Source organism: Panthera leo, chromosome F3, assembly GCF_018350215.1.
Source record: "Panthera leo isolate Ple1 chromosome F3, P.leo_Ple1_pat1.1, whole genome shotgun sequence".
Classification (NCBI taxonomy): Eukaryota; Metazoa; Chordata; class Mammalia; order Carnivora; family Felidae; genus Panthera; species Panthera leo.
In genome coordinates this window covers 22,746,040-22,765,645 of record NC_056696.1, presented here as the reverse complement: position 1 = coordinate 22,765,645, position 19,606 = coordinate 22,746,040, and the positions used below count along the sequence as shown (strand labels likewise).

General features: G+C 36.0%; 1 protein-coding gene across 1 annotated transcript in view; it reads left to right on the top strand.

Annotated features, from left to right (window-relative positions):
- Positions 1–19,606, top strand: part of HMCN1 (hemicentin 1) — a 465,407-nt gene that overhangs the window by 336,213 nt on the left and 109,588 nt on the right. Inside the window, exons 49-54 of the mRNA XM_042924627.1 lie at positions 6,841–7,032; positions 10,143–10,316; positions 11,627–11,740; positions 12,896–13,041; positions 16,881–17,031; positions 18,841–19,035. Coding sequence (XP_042780561.1) covers positions 6,841–7,032; positions 10,143–10,316; positions 11,627–11,740; positions 12,896–13,041; positions 16,881–17,031; positions 18,841–19,035 — 972 coding nt within the window. The remainder of the gene's footprint in view (positions 1–6,840; positions 7,033–10,142; positions 10,317–11,626; positions 11,741–12,895; positions 13,042–16,880; positions 17,032–18,840; positions 19,036–19,606) is intronic.

Here is a 19,606-nt window from a genome sequence, read left to right as displayed (position 1 = left end):
AAGACCCTGAAAGCTATTTTAACAATTACTCATGAAAACTATGAGACAAAGTTAACCATTTACTCTAAGTCATCCTCTTGCTAACAAATTGGAACAGAAATAACAGGAGCTTATTTGACCTTCAGTAAACCTTAGTAGAATTAAGTTTTATTATTTAATTCTCTGAGCTTGCACCGATGGGTTAACAAGGCATAAAGAATTAGAAAGCCATAGGATGGGGCACTTGGGTGGCTCAGTCGGTTGAGTGTCCAACTTCAGCTCAGATCATGATCTCATGGTTTGTGGGTTCGAGCCCCGCGTTGGGTTTTGGGCTGACAGCTCAGATCCTGCAGCCTGCTTCAGATTCTGTCTCTGACTCTTTCTGCCCCTCCCCTACTTGTGCTCTGTCTCTCTGTCTCTAAAATAGATATTGACCTGTAGTTTTCTTTTCTTTGGTATCCTTACCTGGCTTTGGTATCAGGGTAATGCTGGCCTCCTCTTCAATTTTTGAAAGAGTTTCAGAAGAACTGTTGTTAATTCTTCTTTAAGTGTTTGGTAAAATTCACCAGTGAAACCATCTGATCTCTGCTTTTCTTTATTGCAAGGTTTTTGATTATTGATTCAGTCTCCTTACTCATTGGTCTGTTCAGATTTTCTGTTTCTACATGATTCAGTCTTGGCAACTTATATGTTTTCAGGAATTTGTCTTATTTATTCTAGGTGGTCAAGTTTGTTGGCAATAGTATTAATAGTACTCTCTTATAATCCTTTGTATTTCTATAGTATCAGTTGTAATGTCTCCTCTTTCATTTATAATTTATTTATTTGGGTCTTCTGTCTGTCTTTCTTAGGACAGCTAAACATTTTTATTTATCTTTCCAAAGAACCAGTTCTTAGTTTTGTTAATCTTTTCTATTGTTGTCCTATTCTCCATTTATTTCTGCTTTAGTCTTTATTATTTCCTTCCTTCTGCTAACTTTGGTCTTAGTTCTTTTTTTTCCCCTAGTTCCATGATGTGTATAGTTAGGTTGTTTATTTGAGATTTTTCTATTTTTCTATGTATGAGTTTTTCAATATAAGCTTCTGTCTTAAAACTGCATTTGCTGCATACTAAAAATTTTGATATGTTGTGTTTCCATTTTCGTTTGTCCTAAGATACTTTTTCATTTCCCTTTTGATTCTCTCTTTTATCCATTGGTTATTCTAAAGTGTACTGTTTAATTTCCATGTATTTGTGAATTTTCCAGCTTTCCTTCTGTTAATGGTTTGTACTTTTATACCATTGTGATAAGAAATGATACTCTGTATGATTTTTCTTTTTTTCTTTTTTTTTTGACTTGTTTTATTTTTATTTTTTAAAATTTACATCCAAATTAGTTACCTTATAGTGCAACAATGATTTCAGGAGTAGATTCCTTAGTGCCCTTTACCCATTTAGCCCATCCGCCCTCCCACAACCCCTCCAGTAACCCTCAGTTTGTTCTCCATATTTACGAGTCTCTCTGTTTTGTCCCCTTCCCTGTTTTTATATTATTTTTGTTTTCCTTCCCTTACGTTCCTCTGTTTTGTCTCTTAAAGTCCTCATATGAGTGAAGTCATATGATTTTTGTCTTTCTCTGACTAATTTCACTTAGCATAATACCCTCCAGTTCCATCCACATAGTTGCAAATGGCAAGATTTCATTCTTTTTGATTGCCGAGTAATACTCCATTCTATATATATATACACACCGCATCTTCTTTGATTGCCGAGTAATACTCCATTCTATATATATATATATATATATATATATATATATATATATATACCACATCTTCTTTATCCATTCATCCATCGATGGACATTTGGGCTCTTTCCATACTTTGGCTATTATTGATAGTGCTGCTATAAACATGGGGGTGCATGTGTCCCTTCAAAACAGCACACCTGTATCCTGTGGATAAATGCCTAGTAGTGCAAATGCTGGGTCGTAGGGTAGTTTTATTTTTAGTTTTTTGAGAAACCTCCATACTGTTCTCCAGAATGGCTGCACCAGCTTGCATTGCCACCAACAATGCAAGAGATCCTCTTTCTCCGCATCCTCGCCAACATCTGTTGTTGCCTGAGTTGTTAATATTAGCCATTCTGACAGGTGTCAGGTGGTATCTCATTGTGGTTTTGATTTGTATTTCCCTGATGATGAGTGATGTGGAGCATTTTTTCATGTGTCAGTTGGCCATCTGGATGTCTTCTTTGGAGAAGAGTCTATTCATGCCTTTTGCCCATATCTTCACTGGATTATTTGTTTTTGGGTGTTGAGTTTGATAAGTTCTTTATAGATTTTGGCTACTAACCCTTTATCTGATACATCGTTTGCAAATATCTTCTCCCATTCTGTCGGTTGCCTTTCAGTTTTGCTGATTGTTTCCTTCGCTGTGCAGAAGCTTTTTATTTTGACGAGGTCCCAGTAGTTCATTTTTGCTTTTGTTTCCCTTGCCTCCAGAGACGAGTTGAGTAAGAACTTGCTGTGGCCAAGATCAAAGAGGTTTTTGCCTGCTTTCTCCTCGAGGATTTTGATGGCTTCCTGCCTTACATTGAGGTCTTTCATCCATTTTGAGTTTATTTTTGTGTCTGGTGTAAGAAAGTGGTCCAGATTCATTCTTATGCATGTCGCTGTCCAGTTTTCCCAGCACCACTTGCTGAAGAGACTGTCTTTATTCCATTAGATATTCTTTCCTGCTTTGTCAAAGATTAGTTGGCCATACGTTTGTGGGTCCATTTCTGGGTTCTCTATTCTGTTCCATTGATCTGAGTGTCTGTTCTTGTGCCAGTACCATACTGTCTTGATGACTGCAGCTTTGTAATATAGCTTGAAGTCTGGTATTGTGATGCCTCCTGCTTTGGTTTTCTTTTTCAAGTTTGCTTTGGCTATTCGGGGTCTTTTCTGGTTCCATACAAATTTTAGGATTATTTGTTCTAGCTCTGTGAAGAATGCTCATGTTATTTTGATAGGAATTGTATTGAATATGTAGATTGCTTTGGGTAGTATTGACATTTTAACAATATTTGTTCTTCCTATCCAGAAGCATGGAATGTTTTTCCATTTTTTGGAAATGGAAATTATCCATTGGTTAATTTTGGTGTCGTCTTCAATTTCTTTCATAAGCTTTTTATAGTTTTCAGTGTATAGATTTTCCACATCTTTGGTTAGATTTATTCCTAGGTATTTTGTGGTTTTTAGTGCAATTGTAAATGGAATTGACTCCTTGATTTCTCTTTCTGTTGCTTTATTGTTGGTGTATAGGAATGCAACCAATTTCTGTGCATTGATTTTATATCCTGCAACTTTGCTGAATTCATGAATCAGTTCTAGCAGGTTTTTCATGGAACCTTTGGATTTTCCATATAGAGTATCATGTCATCTGCAAAGAGTGACAGTTTAACCTCCTCCTAGCTGATTTGGATGCCTTTTATTTCTTTGTGTTGTCTGATTGATACTCTGTATGATTTTAATCATCTTAAATTTGTTAAGACTTGTTCTGTGGTCTAACATATAATATATTCTAATTAATGTACTATGTGTGCTGAAAATAATGTGTATTCTGCTATTGTTGGCTAGAATGTTCTGTATAATTCTGTTTGGTCTAGAGTGTTGTCCAAATCCTATTTGTTTTTTTGTTTTTTGTTTTGTAGTTGTTCTTGTTGTTTTATCGATTCTCTGTATGTATGATCTTTTCATTGTTGACAGTGGGTATTAAGTTCCCTAAATACTATTGTATTGCTGTTTAGTTCTCTTTTTAGTTCTATTAGTATTTGTTTATATACTTAGTTGATCCAATGTTGGGTGCACAAATATTTACATTTATTATATCTTCTTGAGGATTGATCCATTTATCATTTCATAATGATCTTCTTTGTCTCCCTTGTAGGCAACATATTACTAAATCTTGTTTTTTAATTCATTCAGTCATTCTCTGTTTCTTGATCAGATAATTTAATCCTTTATGTTAAAGTAATTATTGATAAGTAAGGACTTACTATTGCCATTTGTTTTCTTATTATTTTGTAAACCCTTTATTCCTTGCTTCTTGCTGCCTTCTTTTGTGAGTTGATGGTTTTTTTGTAGCAGTAAGCTTTGACTCCTTTATCCTAATCTTTTGTAGAACTAGTATAGATTTTTCTTCACCATGAGACTTACATAAAATATCTTACATGTTTTTTTAGCCTGATAGCAACTTTAATTTGATAGTATACATAAACGTTACATTTTTACTTCTCTCCCCCTCACATTTTAGATTATTGATGTGGCAGTTTTTCTACTTTTTACATGTCCAAATTATTGCAGTTATGGTTATTTTAAATACATTTACTTTTTAAGTTTTAAATTTTTTTTTAACATTTATTTATTTTTTAGAGACAGAGAAAGAGCATGAGCAGGGGAGGGGCAGAGAGAGAGGGAGACACAGAATCCAAAGCAGGCTCCAGGCTCCAAAGCATCAGCACAGAGCCTGACGCTGGGCTCAAACTCATGAACCGTGAAATCATGACCTGAGGTGAAGTCAGACACTTAACCGACTGAGCCACCCAGGCACCCCTACTTTTTAACTTTTAAACTAGAGTTGTAAGTGAATTACATACTACCATTACAATTGAAGAGACTATGACTTTGGCTGTATATTTTCTATTACTGGTGAGTTTTGTGCATCCTCTTGTTTCCACTTGAGAATGTCCTTAGCATTCTTGTAAGGCAGGTCTAGTGATAATGAACTCCCTCAGCTTTTGTTTGTTCAGGAAAATCTTTATCTTTCCTTTGCCAGCTGTAGTATTCTTTGTTGACAGATTTTTTTTCTGTTAACATTTTGAATAAATTATCCTATTCTTTCCTGGCATACAAAGTAGACCTTATTTTTTTTTTTTTTAATTTTTAAATGTTTATTTATTTTTGAGAAAGAGGAAGACAGAGCACAAGCAGGGGAGGAGCAGAGAGTGAAGGAGACAAAGAATCCAAAGCAGGCTCTGGGTTCTGAGCTGTCAGCACAGAGCCCGATGCGGGGCTCAAACTCACAAACTGCCAGATCGTGACCTGAGCCAAAGTCAGGCACTTAACCGACTGAGCCACCCAGGCACCCCCAAAGTAGAACTTATTTTTTTTAAACCAGCCTAAAGTCTTATGGAAGTTCCTTAGTATGTGATATGCTTTTCTCTTGCTGCTTTCAACCTCTTTAACTTTTAAAAACATAATTATAATGTGTTTCAGTGTAGCCCTTTTCATGTTCAACCCATTTGGGGTCCTTTGGGCCTCATCAGTCTGGATGTCCATTTCTCTCCCCATGTCTGGGAACTTTTCAGCCATAATTGCTATAAATATACTTTTTGTCCTTTATCTCTTTCCTTCTTGGATTCCCATAATGTATATATTGTTTCTGTTGATGGTATTCCATAAGTCCTATAGGCTTATGTTCTTTCTTTCTTTCGTTCTTTCCTTTTCTGACTGGTTACTTAATGACCTATCTTATAGTTCACTAATTCTTTCTTCTTGGTTGAGTCTGGTGTTGAAGCTCTCTATTGAATTCTTTGGGTCAGTCACTATGTTATTCAGCTCAAGGAATTCTGTTTGTTTTTGATAGTTTCTATTTCTTTGTTCATGCACTGTTTTCTTAATTTTGTTTAGGGCCTGTGTTCTTGTGGTTCCCTAAACTTCTTTGAGAGGATTATTCTGAATTCTTGGTCAGACAGTCCATAGATCTCCATTCGTTTAAAGTCATTATTAGAGTTATCTTTTTTTACCTGATTCCTTGCATTACTATCTGCACATTTGAGTAAGGGGCCTCCTCTTCCAGACTTTATAGGTTTACTTTGGCAACAGTAATCATCCATCAGTCAACTCAGCTTGGTGTTCTGCATAGGTAATCTGGTAGTGTCCTTGCAGGTGGGGCTTGCTATTAGGGTCTCTATTTGGTTAAGGCCACACTGCTTGAGCTCTGAGGTTAGTGGAGAGGGGTGACTGTTGGCTGGAAACAGTCAGATAGTACTACTCGCTTGATTTCTTGACTGAGTGCAGTAGGATAGGCTCTGTGGTTGCCTGAATGTTCTGGTTAGGCTTCCTAGTCAGGTGGGACTGGGTGCTGTAACTCAGCAGTTGGGCAGGCCTGTAAATTTGCTTCCCCGTCTGGGTGGGGCTATAGAACAGGTTCCATGGTTGGTGTGGTCAAGCCTTCCAATTTTAATATATTATTCTAGCCCTTTTCCTAAGTAAACTTGCTTTTATGGTTTTAAATTTTTTTTAATTATTTGAGAAACTTAAAAATTAATATTTAACATAAGTTTCATGTTAAAACAGTAAGATATTTCCCCATAGGCTATAAATATTACAGGACTAATTACTATATTTATATTTATATCCACCAATCTATATATTTATGCTAGAATCCTGGTATAAACTGAAAATATCTATGAAATTGTTTAATTCAAGGCTTTTCCTTTTTTATAGCTTTCTGTCAAAAATATAAAAACTTAAAAAAATTTTAATGCATGTGAAAGTATTTGTGAAAAATAATTTTAATAAAAATGCATATCCCATTTTTTTAAAAGTATGTTTTGCTATTTAAGGACAAAGACTAAGTTGGAATGATTTCACTTATAGATCAAAACAATTTTCATTTGAAAATGGTTTGTGATACACAAATTTAAAAAAATTATAGCATGATTGTTATAAATTATGTTTACAAATTTAATTTAACATGAATGGCTAATGCATTGTTTTATTAGTATAATATGATACTAATGTGATATTTAAATGTCAAATAGGTGAAAATGCTTTCAGTTATCATTTATAGGCATATAATTATTAGCCATCTCTCAGAAATGGCTTTTGGTTACAGGGAACCCAGTGCCAGAAATTACATGGCACAAAGATGGACAGCTCCTCCAGGAAGATGACACCCATCACATTATGTCTGGTGGCCGCTTTCTTAAAATTACTAAGGCTCAAGTATCACACACTGGAAGATATGCATGTTTGGCTTCTAACACGGCTGGCGACAAGAGCAAAAGTTTCAGTCTTAATGTGTTGGGTAGGTACAATCAGTGCTTCAAATCTTGAAGAATCAAACATGAAGGTCTGCTGACTTACCTTCTTTTCTTTTTCTGCTTAATGTTTCTACCATAGAATTTCATTATTTAAGGGGGACTAGTGGTTGTGTACATTTGCTGTTTTTCTTTAATTCATTCATTCATTCATAGATTTATTCATCACATTAAAAATACCACCTATGTTCCAGGCACTGTGTTTTGTGCTAGGGACACAACTGTGGAAAAGACAGATGCTAAAAACATAGTGGTAAAAGATAAAATATATGCTGGTCAAAGAGAAATAGGTCAACAGTACAAGGGGCTCAATCTGATATATTTTATCCTTTCTTTATGAGACTCTGCCATTATTGGTAATTGTCTATCTTATAGTCTTTGTGGACTAGGAATTATGAGAAACTATACATTCAAAGTTATGCTTATGTCTCAGGCATGACATTAAAATAGATTCTTAATTTCTGTTCATGTCTTGAAATTTAAAATACAGCACCTAAATGTATTATATTTGATTGCTTATATCAAAATACTTTTTATTGTACTAGAATCAACTGACCTACATTTGAGTATGGAAAGTTTTGCAATTTTTGTTTGTTTTTGTAGTTATTGCCTAGACTCTTTTGGGAAACATAGTCTCGTACATAGGAAACTCCCATACAGGATACTACCCTCTTGTAGCTTACAGCCTAATTAAGTAGAAGAGATATGTGTGCAAGAAAAATTAAATCAAAATAGTGGATAATGTATAAGTGTCAAATGAATAGTATATATAGATAATACATAAAAAATAAACTCCAAAATGTAGAACCCCTTTTACCTTGTAAAGGATTTAGCCCCAGCCCCTGACAGAGCATTGAATAACAGATACACGGATAAGTATGGATGGGAGTTCATGAGGCAGTTGCCTGTTAACGCACCTGTTCTTCCTCACACCCATAAGTGTATGAAAGGCAAATGTTCAGCCCTGGATTTCCTCTCCTGCAGTACAGTCACTGCTTCTCTCAGAGCTTTAAGTTCCTGGTGCCTCCCTCCTTTTACCACTGATTCATTTCCCAGTATAACTCATGTCCAAATTCTATACTGTGTCCTCTCTGGAAACCCAATTTAATATTCTCCCCGGTTCCTTGCTGTAACTGAAATCTGACTCTTCCCAAGAGACACTAGCTCCCTGGAGATTCTGTCCAATCTCCACTGTCTCCAAGTATCCCAAGTCATACTATCTGATTGTGCCCTCCAATCCTCACTTCCTAGTTACTTACCAGTTTCTTGTCATTCTCCCTCATTCATTGAGGGCTAAGGGATCTGAATCAAAGACTTCTTTTCCACCATCTTCATAAAGTTGAGGCTGTTTAGTGTGTGCATTTCAACTTCCAGTCTACTCAGCTATAATTCAGTGTCCTTACCCTTTCTTTTCCCAGAGGATGAGGTATCTTCTTGTTCACAGTTACTGCCTACACTTATGCCCTTAACTCTGTATCTTCCACCTTACTTGATAAGTTAGTCATTCCCATCACCCACCTTACCTACAGCTTCACCTCCTACTGCCTCTATCACTTCATATTGTAACTATTCCGTGTCTACTGCTTGTCCCATTTTCCCCATGCCATGCTTCATGCTGTTGTGGCAAAGATTATCCTGTTGCTAGATCCAAAAAATATTTTTCAGTCCTTTCTTAATGTCTTAGACATTAGTTACCACTTTTTCCTTGGCAGTGTTCTTCCCTAGTTATCCTTGTACACTTTCTGTTGCTCCTTTTCTCTCTCTTTTATGGACTTTTACATAATCCATCTCTCAAAAATTAGGTCCCTTAGCATTTTGTCTTTCTTCACTGCTTATTTCACTCTAATATTGTCTTCAAATAATAAGCTTAATTCCCATGAGCTTATTTATCATCTCCTATAGACTGGTGTCTTTTTTTTAAAAAAAATTAATGTTTATTTATTTTTGAGAGACAGAGACAGAACTCAGTGGGGGAGGGATAGAGAGAGGGGGAAAACTCAGAATCTGAAGCAGGCTCCAGGCTCTGAACTGTCAGCACAGAGCTCAACTCAGAGCTTGAACTCACCACAAGATCATGACCTGAGCCGAAGTCAGATGCTTAACCTACTGAGCCACCCAGGCGCCCCAGACTGGTGTCTTTCTTAACCCATACCTGCAACCCAGATCTTTCTTCCAAGTTTGGATTTCTATATGCAATTACTTGTTGGACAAGTCTACCTGGAATCCTCATGGGCACTTAAAATTCAAGATATTCAGAACTGAACAAACTGTCTTCCCCTCCTAAATGAGCACATCTTTCCATATTTTATATTTATGTTGCTTCACTGCAGTTTACCTACGTTCCCAAGCAAGAAAACTAGAAGTCATCTTTGATTCAGCTTAGTCACCAAATTCTGTCATCAAAGCACACCAGTTAACTTTCTAAATTTTTTCTTTAGTCACTCCTTCCTCTTTATGCCTTCCTTTCATTCAGTCTCTCATTATCTTTTACAGAACAAATGTACCTATCTCCATTAGCCTTGCTTCCAACATTGACCCCCTTGAATCCATCTTCTATATATTCCCTTCTTGCTCCTCACTATGCTCCCAATATCCTCCTCCTTTCTACTAGTCTCCTTCTTTCTCTTACTAACCACCACTAATCCTTGAAGACTCACTTTGAAATCTCCTTCAGGAAGGCTTCCCTGATGAGAGTCATACCACATACCTCATACCACACACTTGAGATTGGATTAAATGCAATGCTTCCAAGTATCCTGCAACAGAATTCCCATTCTTGCCTTACTACATTGCATTACGATTTCTTTTTGTGTGTCATCTCCATTATGCCATTTTGAAGTTCTCATTCTTTTCATGTAGAATAACAAAAATAATCAATTATTTCTCTGTTAATAAATGGAATTACACAAATGAGTACAGTGAAATTTAGAAATTCACAAATAAGGGTCTACAGCCATACCACCCTGAACAAGCCCGATGTTGTCTGATCTCGATAGCTAAGCAGGGTCGGGCCTGGATAGTACTTGGATGGGAGAAAATTCACAAATAAGGACATTTCTAAACATATTTCTTTCATCACATTTTAAATCTTTTTCAGTATCCCCTACAATTGCTGGTATTGACAGTGATGGTGGCCCTGAAGATGTCACCGTTATTCTTAACAGCCCCACATCTTTGGTCTGTGAAGCTTATTCATATCCTCCAGCCACAATCACCTGGTTTAAGGATGGAACACCTTTAGAATCCAACCGAAATATTCGTATTCTTCCAGGTAATTAGTTTACTTTAGATGCCCAAGATACACTTATGCCATCTGCTATTGTAGAAAAAGAATCATTGGTTAATTTTAATAAAAGTGATTATGACTTAGTTATGCTATTCTATTGCTATTTTAATTTTTAAATTATTTGTATATATCTTGTAGCCTAAAGCAAAATTACTTTTTGAAAGGCCAGTAAAATATGTAAATAAGGGCAAATCAATAAATACCACGATGCTATTAATTGCTAAAATATAATGTGAAATACCAAAAAGAGTAGAAATTCACTTCTTGCTGAATTGAACTTTGAAAGAGAATTAGTATTTAGATTGAAAGAGTTTGTTTATTTCTCTTTAATACCTGCCAAAATGTATGAAAATACAAAGAATGGAAAAGTATTATCACTGGTTTTAAGAAATTCAGTTTTATGTGGAAGGGAGATAAGATGTATAAAAGTTAATTAACAACATGAATTCATGAATAATAATGGATCATGAATAGTCATGGAGATTGATAAATGAGATAGTGACAGATTTTATAAAAATTTAAAAGATAGAATGGCCACTGTGGGCCAAAGTGGTCAGGAAATGCTTTGTTGCATTTGGAACTTGAACTAACCCTTAAGGAAAAATATAGAATTGTGTTGGTTGGAAATAAGAGATTTCAGATCCATCTGGATGACTAGTGTGGAAATGGTACAAAGTGAGAATGGCACATAGATATACAAAAGGCCTATATATGCGCAAGTAATAATCTGTAGACTCCCCATCTCCCACTTGAGTGGAGGGGTGTGTGTGTGTGTGTGTGTGTGTGGCAGGGAGGGAGGTGGATAGGAGAAAAGGTCAGGAAGGAACATTGGGGTCATGTTTTGAATGCCTGGACTAGTGTTTTAACTTTATACTTTAGTCAATTGAGAACCAATGAAGATTTTTAAGGAGAATGGTACCATAATACAAACTGAGTTTTAGCAAGATCAGTCTCTACTGATAGGCCAAGTAGGTGAGAGGAAGATGACTAAAGCAGAAGACCTATTTATGAAGAGAGTGAAACTAAGACCTTAGCCAGAGTGTGTACAGGGCATGGGAGGGTCAGGATGAGCATGAGAGTCATTACCACAGAGGATCACCGAGGACTTACTGACTCCTCACCCACTAGGCAGTGCCCATGTATATTGTAGTTTGTCCTGTGTCACATGTCTATTACAGAATTGGCATATAGAAAAAGAAATATGTTAATAGTGAGAACTAAAACCCCTGATAGTTTGTGCATATTCTGTTGCCACTGTGACTTCAGAGGTTCTTTGGTGTTCCATGCTTTTTCAGGAGGTAGGACTCTGCAGATCCTAAATGCACAGGAGGACAATGCTGGAAGATACTCTTGTATAGCCACTAATGAAGCAGGGGAAATGATAAAGCACTATGAAGTGAAGGTCTACAGTAAGTCCTGAAAAAACTCTACATTTCATATTTTCCTCAAGTTTTCTAACTTTTTCGATACTGTTTTTTATTATGGGTTCATAATTATTTATACTCATCATTAAAGCTTGTTGTCTATGCAGTTTCCTTCATTAAGATGGAAGTTGAATTAACATTGTAACCATGACCTCAATTGCTTAAAGATGTGAAGAGCCCATTCAGTCTGCTCACTAACCTCTTGTTGGAGAACTTTTCAGTGGTACTTCCTTATGTTTCTGTTTTTCCTTCTGAAAACCCTCTGGGCTGAGTTATAGTACTTTCATACATAAAATTGTCATTTAAATATATATATATATATATATATATATATATATATATATATACACACATACACACACACACACACACACACACACACTCTAATCAATAGCTTAAGATGAGTTTATCAATGACTTTGGGCTGATCCACTGTACTTAGACCTGTACATAAAAAGCAAATCAAATCCTGGGGCACCTGGGTGGCTCAGTCGGTTAAGCATCTGACTTTGGCTCAGGTCATGATCTCATGGTTTGTGAGTTCAAGCCCCGCATTGGGCTCCGTGCTGACAGCTCAGAGCCTGCTTTAGGTTCTCTGTCTCCTTATCTCTCTGCTCCCTCCCCAGATTGGACTCTGTCTCTGTCTCTCTCTCAAAAACAAATAAACACTAAGGAAAAAAAAAAAAAAAAAAAGACAGCAAATCCTACCATTAACAGGGCCTACATTTCAGGATTTTGGTTTTGTTTTTGTTTTTAAAAAGGAGGAGAATCTTTCTGATTGTCTTTTATTCTTTGAATCAGCTCCTTTAATGACTGACAAAATACATTTTATGGGTCATGCTTGGACTGTGTCTGGGGACCTGGAAAAATGAAAGTAATGGTTCTGTGAAGCAATGGTTCTAATTAGACTCATTGGCAGTATTCAAATGAAGGGAAGAAGATATTTGCCTTCACATTTCCTTCACATCTGAATGCTACCATTTCATAAGATGCACTCTTGGGTCCATGGGGGAAGAAGAGCATAGCAAATGCCTCAGTTATTTCCTTGTTTTCTTAAGTAATTGTCGGTGTGATTTCCATGATAGTCCATGTATATAAAAGAACCAGTGCTTACTCTAAGAATATTCATTTTTTTATGCAGTTCCACCCATCATCAATAAAGGGGACCTACTGGGGCCAGGTCTTTCCCCTAAAGAAGTGAAGATCAAAGTAAACAATACGCTGACTTTGGAATGTGAAGCTTACGCGATTCCGTCTGCCTCTCTCAGCTGGTACAAGGATGGACAGGCCAGTCACACATTTTTTTTTCCTTTGCGAATAGTTTCTTAAAAACAAAAATGACCAATTAAATTTAAAAAAAAAAAAAAGGAAAAAAACAGGCACCAGTAACTCAGAGAATCAATGTCACCTTATAACCAGCACAATCCCATGCTCCCAGAATATAAAACTGTTAAGAAATTGAACCATTTCAACAATCTTAGCACTATTCCATCACAGGAAAGTTTGAAGGATTGTTTTTGTGGACATTAGCAGTCATCTATAAAACTCTAGCCACTTTCCCACTGAGGAACAGTTTTTGTGTTCTGTGGCTTTACAGCGTAAGCAAACTTTGTAGAGAAGAAACAGAACAGTGCTAAGCCAAATTAAAGTGATATAACAAGGGTACTAAGTTTATTCAGTTTTCTCTGAAGACCTTTAATTCTTTTACAAAACGGAACCTGTTTTACATTATAAGAGGAAGAAAAATAGCTAAGTGTGATGATTAAGTGCCCAATTCAGTTAACTAGGGGCAATGAGAAACTATAAATAACGACACTTCCTTCCATTATGTGATCTGACTTTCAGACTATACATCCTCATTTCTCATTCAACTTCTTTTCTTCCATGCATGTTTTAAAGATAAATGTGCTAGTGTTTTGACACCAAAATAGACTCTTTTTTTGGCTGCTGTTAACACTGTGCTTCATAGAGATGTGGCATAACTAAGCTGCTGTTTGTCCTGTTATACACATAATCAACCAAATGGTCAGTTAAATGCCAGCTGTAGAAGTTCAAGTCAGTTATGATTTAAGATGCAGACAGATATAGCTTTTTTTTTTTTTTCAGATCACAGAGATTTTGCAATACTGGCAGCTAGAAAAAAAAATTGTCTCTTATAAAGTAAGCAGCTTCATCTGGAAGCCGTTGGAGAGGAAAAATATGGAATTCCCACCATGTTCTGTTTATAGTGTCTTTTCTGACTGCAAGTACACTTCATGGTCCAATGTCAATTCTAGATGAGTTTGCTTGGAAACAATTCCTTTCTCCTTTGAAATCTTATTATTTTGTTTTTAATTTTATCTAGAACCTTTTTATTTGTTTTAGTTACAACGCATGCACACACATACACACACAAGCACATACCCATGTAAACATTGACTAAAGACTAGAATCGTGCCAGGAATGAGGCATTTTCGTTTCTTTAAATATCATAATGAATGGTTAATTTACAGTTCCAAATCCAGACTCTGAAATTGATCCAGTTATGATCCTTTAGTTAAACTGCTAAATTTTTCAGGGTTTACCATTGGTTCTCTAAAATGTGTGCCCCCCAAAATACCAGTTTTTGTGTTCCATATCCTTTCTTCTTTCATTCTTCAGATAAGCAGCCCTACTTCAGTAAAACAGCACTTTTGAGAAAATACACCAAACACATTGGTCATGTTAGCCACAATAAGTTTTAATAGATTCTTTGAGTTATTTATTCATGCCTTAAAGGGTTTTTTAGCATAGAAAATTTAAATTATATTATTTTTATTTAAGTGATATAATGTTAATAATGATTTAGTTCCCAAATTATTTATTGAGCACATACTATTTCCTGGGCACGATTTAGATTCAGGGGATACAGCTATGAAGGAAACAGACAAAAGTCTCTCCTGGTGTGAAGTTTGGGGAGACAAACACTAAATAAACAAACCAGTGCAGCATATAATGTGCCAGAGGGGGTAAGTGTTATGGAGAAAATTCAGTCAGGAAGAAGAATAGTAAATATGCTCTCTTATTTATGTAGGGAAGACCTCACTGATAAGGTGATATTTGAGCAGAAACTCAAAGAAAATGCAGGAAGCAGACATAAAATACCTGAGGGGAAGATATTCTAAAGTAGATAGAATAGCAAGGACAAACATCCTGAGGCATTTTGGCTGAAGTGCAGTGATCCATGGGAGCACAGCAGTGGTGAGCAAAAGATTAATGGGGAGACAGATCATACTGCCTTGTAGACCAGTTGGCCTTTATTCTGGTAGGAAGTTACTAGAAAATTTTAAACACAAGAGCAATATGATCTGACTTAAGGTTTTAAAAGGGTTACATTGGCTTCCATATTGAGAGAAGATAGAAAGAGTGGTCCAGAAGAGAGATGGTGATTACTTGGACAAAGGTGGTAGCAGGATGTGAAGGAAAACTGTAAGACAAAGATGAGTCCAAGATTTTGCATAAGATCAATAGGAGAGTGAGTTTAGATAGGTAAGAGGTCCGAGGATTAAGCCTCAGGGACTCCAACATTTAGAGGTTGTGGGGCAGAGAGTGAAGTCCCCCAAAAGATGGGGGGGGATGTTTTTCAAAATGAACACAAATTAAATAAAAACTGAGAGAATTGATCAGTAAATTTAGCAACACGGATGTCATTGGTGATTCTGACAATGTCATTTTGGTCAAGTGGAGATTGTAAAAGTCTTATTGGAATAGATTCAAGAAAAGATGCATAGAAATGGAGACAGCATATGTAGAAAACATTTTAAAGTCATTGGCTATAAAGGGGAGTAGAAAAATGTGGAGTTAGGCTACATTCTAAAGACATTTTTTTTTAATGGGGAAAATTCTAGTATGTTGTATGCAGATTGAAATCATCCAGTGGAAAGAAATCATTTGATGATGATTCAGGTGACAGAGGACATAGTTGTTGGAGAGGTGTCTTTGAATAGACCACAGGATGCTCAGAATGGACAGACCAGTGTTAACCAAGGTTAGACTTTTACCAGGGAAATAAAATAAAGGGAAAGAAGGCAAAAGGAGTTGAGGGCTTATGCAAGGAGCGATTGTCATAATAGACCTTCACCGGGTCAGGAAAAGAGTGAGTGGCAGTGAAAAGAGGTCTGTGGAGTGTGAGTCTTCCCTTGGGACCAAGAATTTATTGGAGTTGGGATGCTAGAGGAAGTAAGTTAGGAAGTTAGGAGGTAGTGGTCAGAGAGTGAGAACTTGAAAGTGAGATTATAAAGAGATGTGGTTACTGGTAATTACAAGGGCAAGTATGACTGGCTGAGTGGCTGAGAGAGGATTGGGGACAAAAAATTAAAGGAGAAGAGGTCAGGGAGCTGAGAGCACACAGCATTGGATAACTGTCTATGTGGGTGTTGAAATCACCAACAATTACGAGAAAAGTATCATTAGAAAGAATGACAGTGAGCCAGGAACTAAAGCCTTGAAGGAATAAGAGGGAACTTAGTGTAAATGGAAATGTTTAGAAGGCAAGAAATGTTCTATTAAGTGTAGGTGATGTTATTAATAAAACATTGTAATATAAATATCTGTAAGTTAGTGTGCCATGTAAGTATAGTAATACTTTGAATCAAACACTGTAACATAAATATCTCTAGGTTACAAATTTCCATTTATGAAGTAATAATGTTTCTGAATGACCAATAAGTGATATTTAGATCAAATGAGAATATTCATGCCCCCAATCTTTCATTTAAAAACTCTGAAATTTTCTACAGAATTATAGTAAAAGATATGCTTTTTTAGTACAATGTGGAATCAGCTGATAAATAATTTTTTCCAACATGGATAAATAGATATGGTATGTAAGAATGTTTTTTTATCATACAATAGATTTGATATATAAATGTACCACCCGGAAATAACCGGGCACAGATGTAAAGTATATGAGCAATATTTTCAACAAATAAAAATGTGATTACTCAAAAAGTTTGATTAAAGTAAATTAATTAAATTATTGTTATCTCGAGTATTTCAAATGTAATTTATTTTTATTTATTAAAGAATCCTAAAAAGTATCAGCTGTATGGTCTCTTAGAGGATTTATTAGAATACTTCATGGTAACATTATTATAATTGAATCACAGCCTCTTAAATCAGATGATCATGTTACTATTGCTGCAAATGGACACACACTTCGAATAAAGGAGGCTCAAATATCAGATACTGGACGCTATACTTGTGTAGCATCTAACATTGCAGGTGAAGATGAACTGGATTTTGATGTGAATATACAAGGTAATGATAAGATGCTTATTGTGTGTAATTTAACTTATATGATCTATCAAAGCAATGAAAAAGAGATTCGACTTTATTTTACTTTTTTTAATATAATTTATTGTCAAATTGGCTTACAGATAACACCCAGTGCTCACTGGTTTATTTTAAATACCTATCTTTCTGTTGACAATAAAAAAAAATTCGTTATTGAACACTGGAACTTGAGAAATTGAGGAAGAAATAACACATTATTCAGGGTTACTTCTATTATTTTTATGTTTCCTTCTGGTATCTTTTTGTAAGGTATACTTCATTTATAAATTAGGGCCACATGATACAGACTTTTCTATTACATGAGCTTTCCCCTAATATTTTTTTTCATGAAGGTTTTGTTTGATAGCACTTACATGGAAGGCAAGAAAGTAGTAAAGTATGGAATTTTAAATGGTCAGACTTGAAATTGAATGATGATTTAGGCTCTTACAAACTTTTTGACTTGGGCAAGTTACATAAATATTTTAAGCCTTGGTTTCCATGTTTTGAAATTAATGCCTTAATTTAAAAGGGCTCCTGGGTGGCTCAGTCATTTTAGAGTTCAACTCTTGACTTTGGCTCAGATCATGATCTCACAGTTGGTGGGTTCGAGCCCTGTGTCAGGCTCCACACAGTCCTAAATAACATAAAATATGTAAAAGTTTCAGGCGCTAGGGTGGCTCAGTCAGTTAAGCAACCAACCCTTGATTTCGGCTCAGGTGATGATCCCACTGTCCTGGGATCGAGCCCCATGTTGGCTCCACACTGAGCATGGATCCTACTTGAGATTCTCTCTCCCTCTCTCTCTCTCTCTCTCTCTCTCTCTCTCTCTCTCTCCCCCTCTTCCTCTCCCTCTCTTCCTCTGCCCCTCCCCTGCTTGTGTGCGAGCGTACACACTCTTTCTCTCTCTAAAATAAAATAATAAAATAATAAAATAAAAAAGTATGTAAAACTCTTAGAAAAACGTTTAAGAAGTGGTACCTGCTATAGTTGTTGATATTGTTACTTTTGTGCTTTTATATATGCTTTTTATAACATGCTCTTTAATAATGTACCCGTTTTATCAGTTAAGTATTAAAATATGTATTTAACTACACTTCTATTGTTGAATGTCTAGGTTGTTTCCAAGTTTTCACTACTCATGTGATGCTTCACTGAACATCTTTATACATAAAACTTTTGGACATCTGTGGTTTTTCATAAGTTACTAATAGTGGAAATTTTAGGTCAAGTGTTGTACACTTTTTTAATACTTTTGATGTGCAGGAAAATTGCCTTCTAGAAAGTTCATGCTTGTCCCTCAGAAATGTTCGAGAATGTCCTATTATTTTTGCTAATGCAGTTATCAATCCTGATGGCATAACTTCTTTAGTCTTCTTAGTAAGACAAATCATTGGCAAATGATCTCTGTTGAGCTGGAATTTTTTTAATGGTTCCTCAAAATTTAGTTTTTCCCACTATGATCATATTCCTAGCCATGCATATTATGGCATATCTTCCCTGAAAATAGGCCTCTTCATCTTCTAAGACCTTTAACAGGGAGAGCAAAGCATGAGCATGGCATTTTGAGCCCCATATTTCTTGTTCTTCCACATGAAAACCAACTCTGACTCCTGTCTACTACATTTTTTGGCTCAGGACTTGAGTTGGTAGGTGTGTAAGTACTGGAAAATATTTTCTCATTGTCTAATTTATTACATTTACAAGTCATTCTTGTGAAAATACAGCCAAGATCTTTGTTTAATTAACCCGAGCATTCACATGTGTCTAACATGTCATGTCTTTCCTCCATAGTTCCTCCAAGTTTTCAGAAACTCTGGGAAATAGGAAACATGCTGGATGCTGGCAGGAGTGGTGAAGCCAAGGATGTGATCATCAACAATCCCATTTCCCTTTACTGTGAAACAAATGCTGCTCCTCCCCCAACACTGACATGGTACAAAGATGGCCGCCCTCTGACCTCCAACAATAGAGTGTTGATTCTACCAGGTAATGATGGCTATGAACCGAGTGAAACGTGGGGTCTTTGCCAAGTGTGTTTCTCCTTATTTATTAGTTCAGTTGAGTTGATCAGCTTTCTGGCCATGTAATTTAACTGGCACAAGCTGCCAAATGCCCCTAGTATCTGTGAACCTTCAAGCTAAAAGAGTGTAGGCTGAGAATTTGACAATGGGCTGGCATACCTTAGGTTATTTTCAGATCTGCTACAGGATCATTCTATCAACTTAAGAAGTTCTTTGGCTTCCTTCACACTCCATGTCTCTAATAGTGTGATGAGATCATCAGTTTAGTTTCTACACATTATTAATGATAAATTCCAAAATCTGCTTGCAAATAGTTGCTATTCACTTTATTAAATGCATTTATCATAAATCAATAGTTATGATTATTAATTTCAAATATTTTAGTTATTGCATGGTTTATTGATGGAAAAGAAGATGTTTAAATTGTTGTGGAATTAATAACCTTTTCAAGGCTTCTCTTTTAACAAACATTCAAAGAAGCTTGTCAAAATTTACCAAATTGTACACTTAAGGTCAGTGTAGTCCATGGCCTGTAA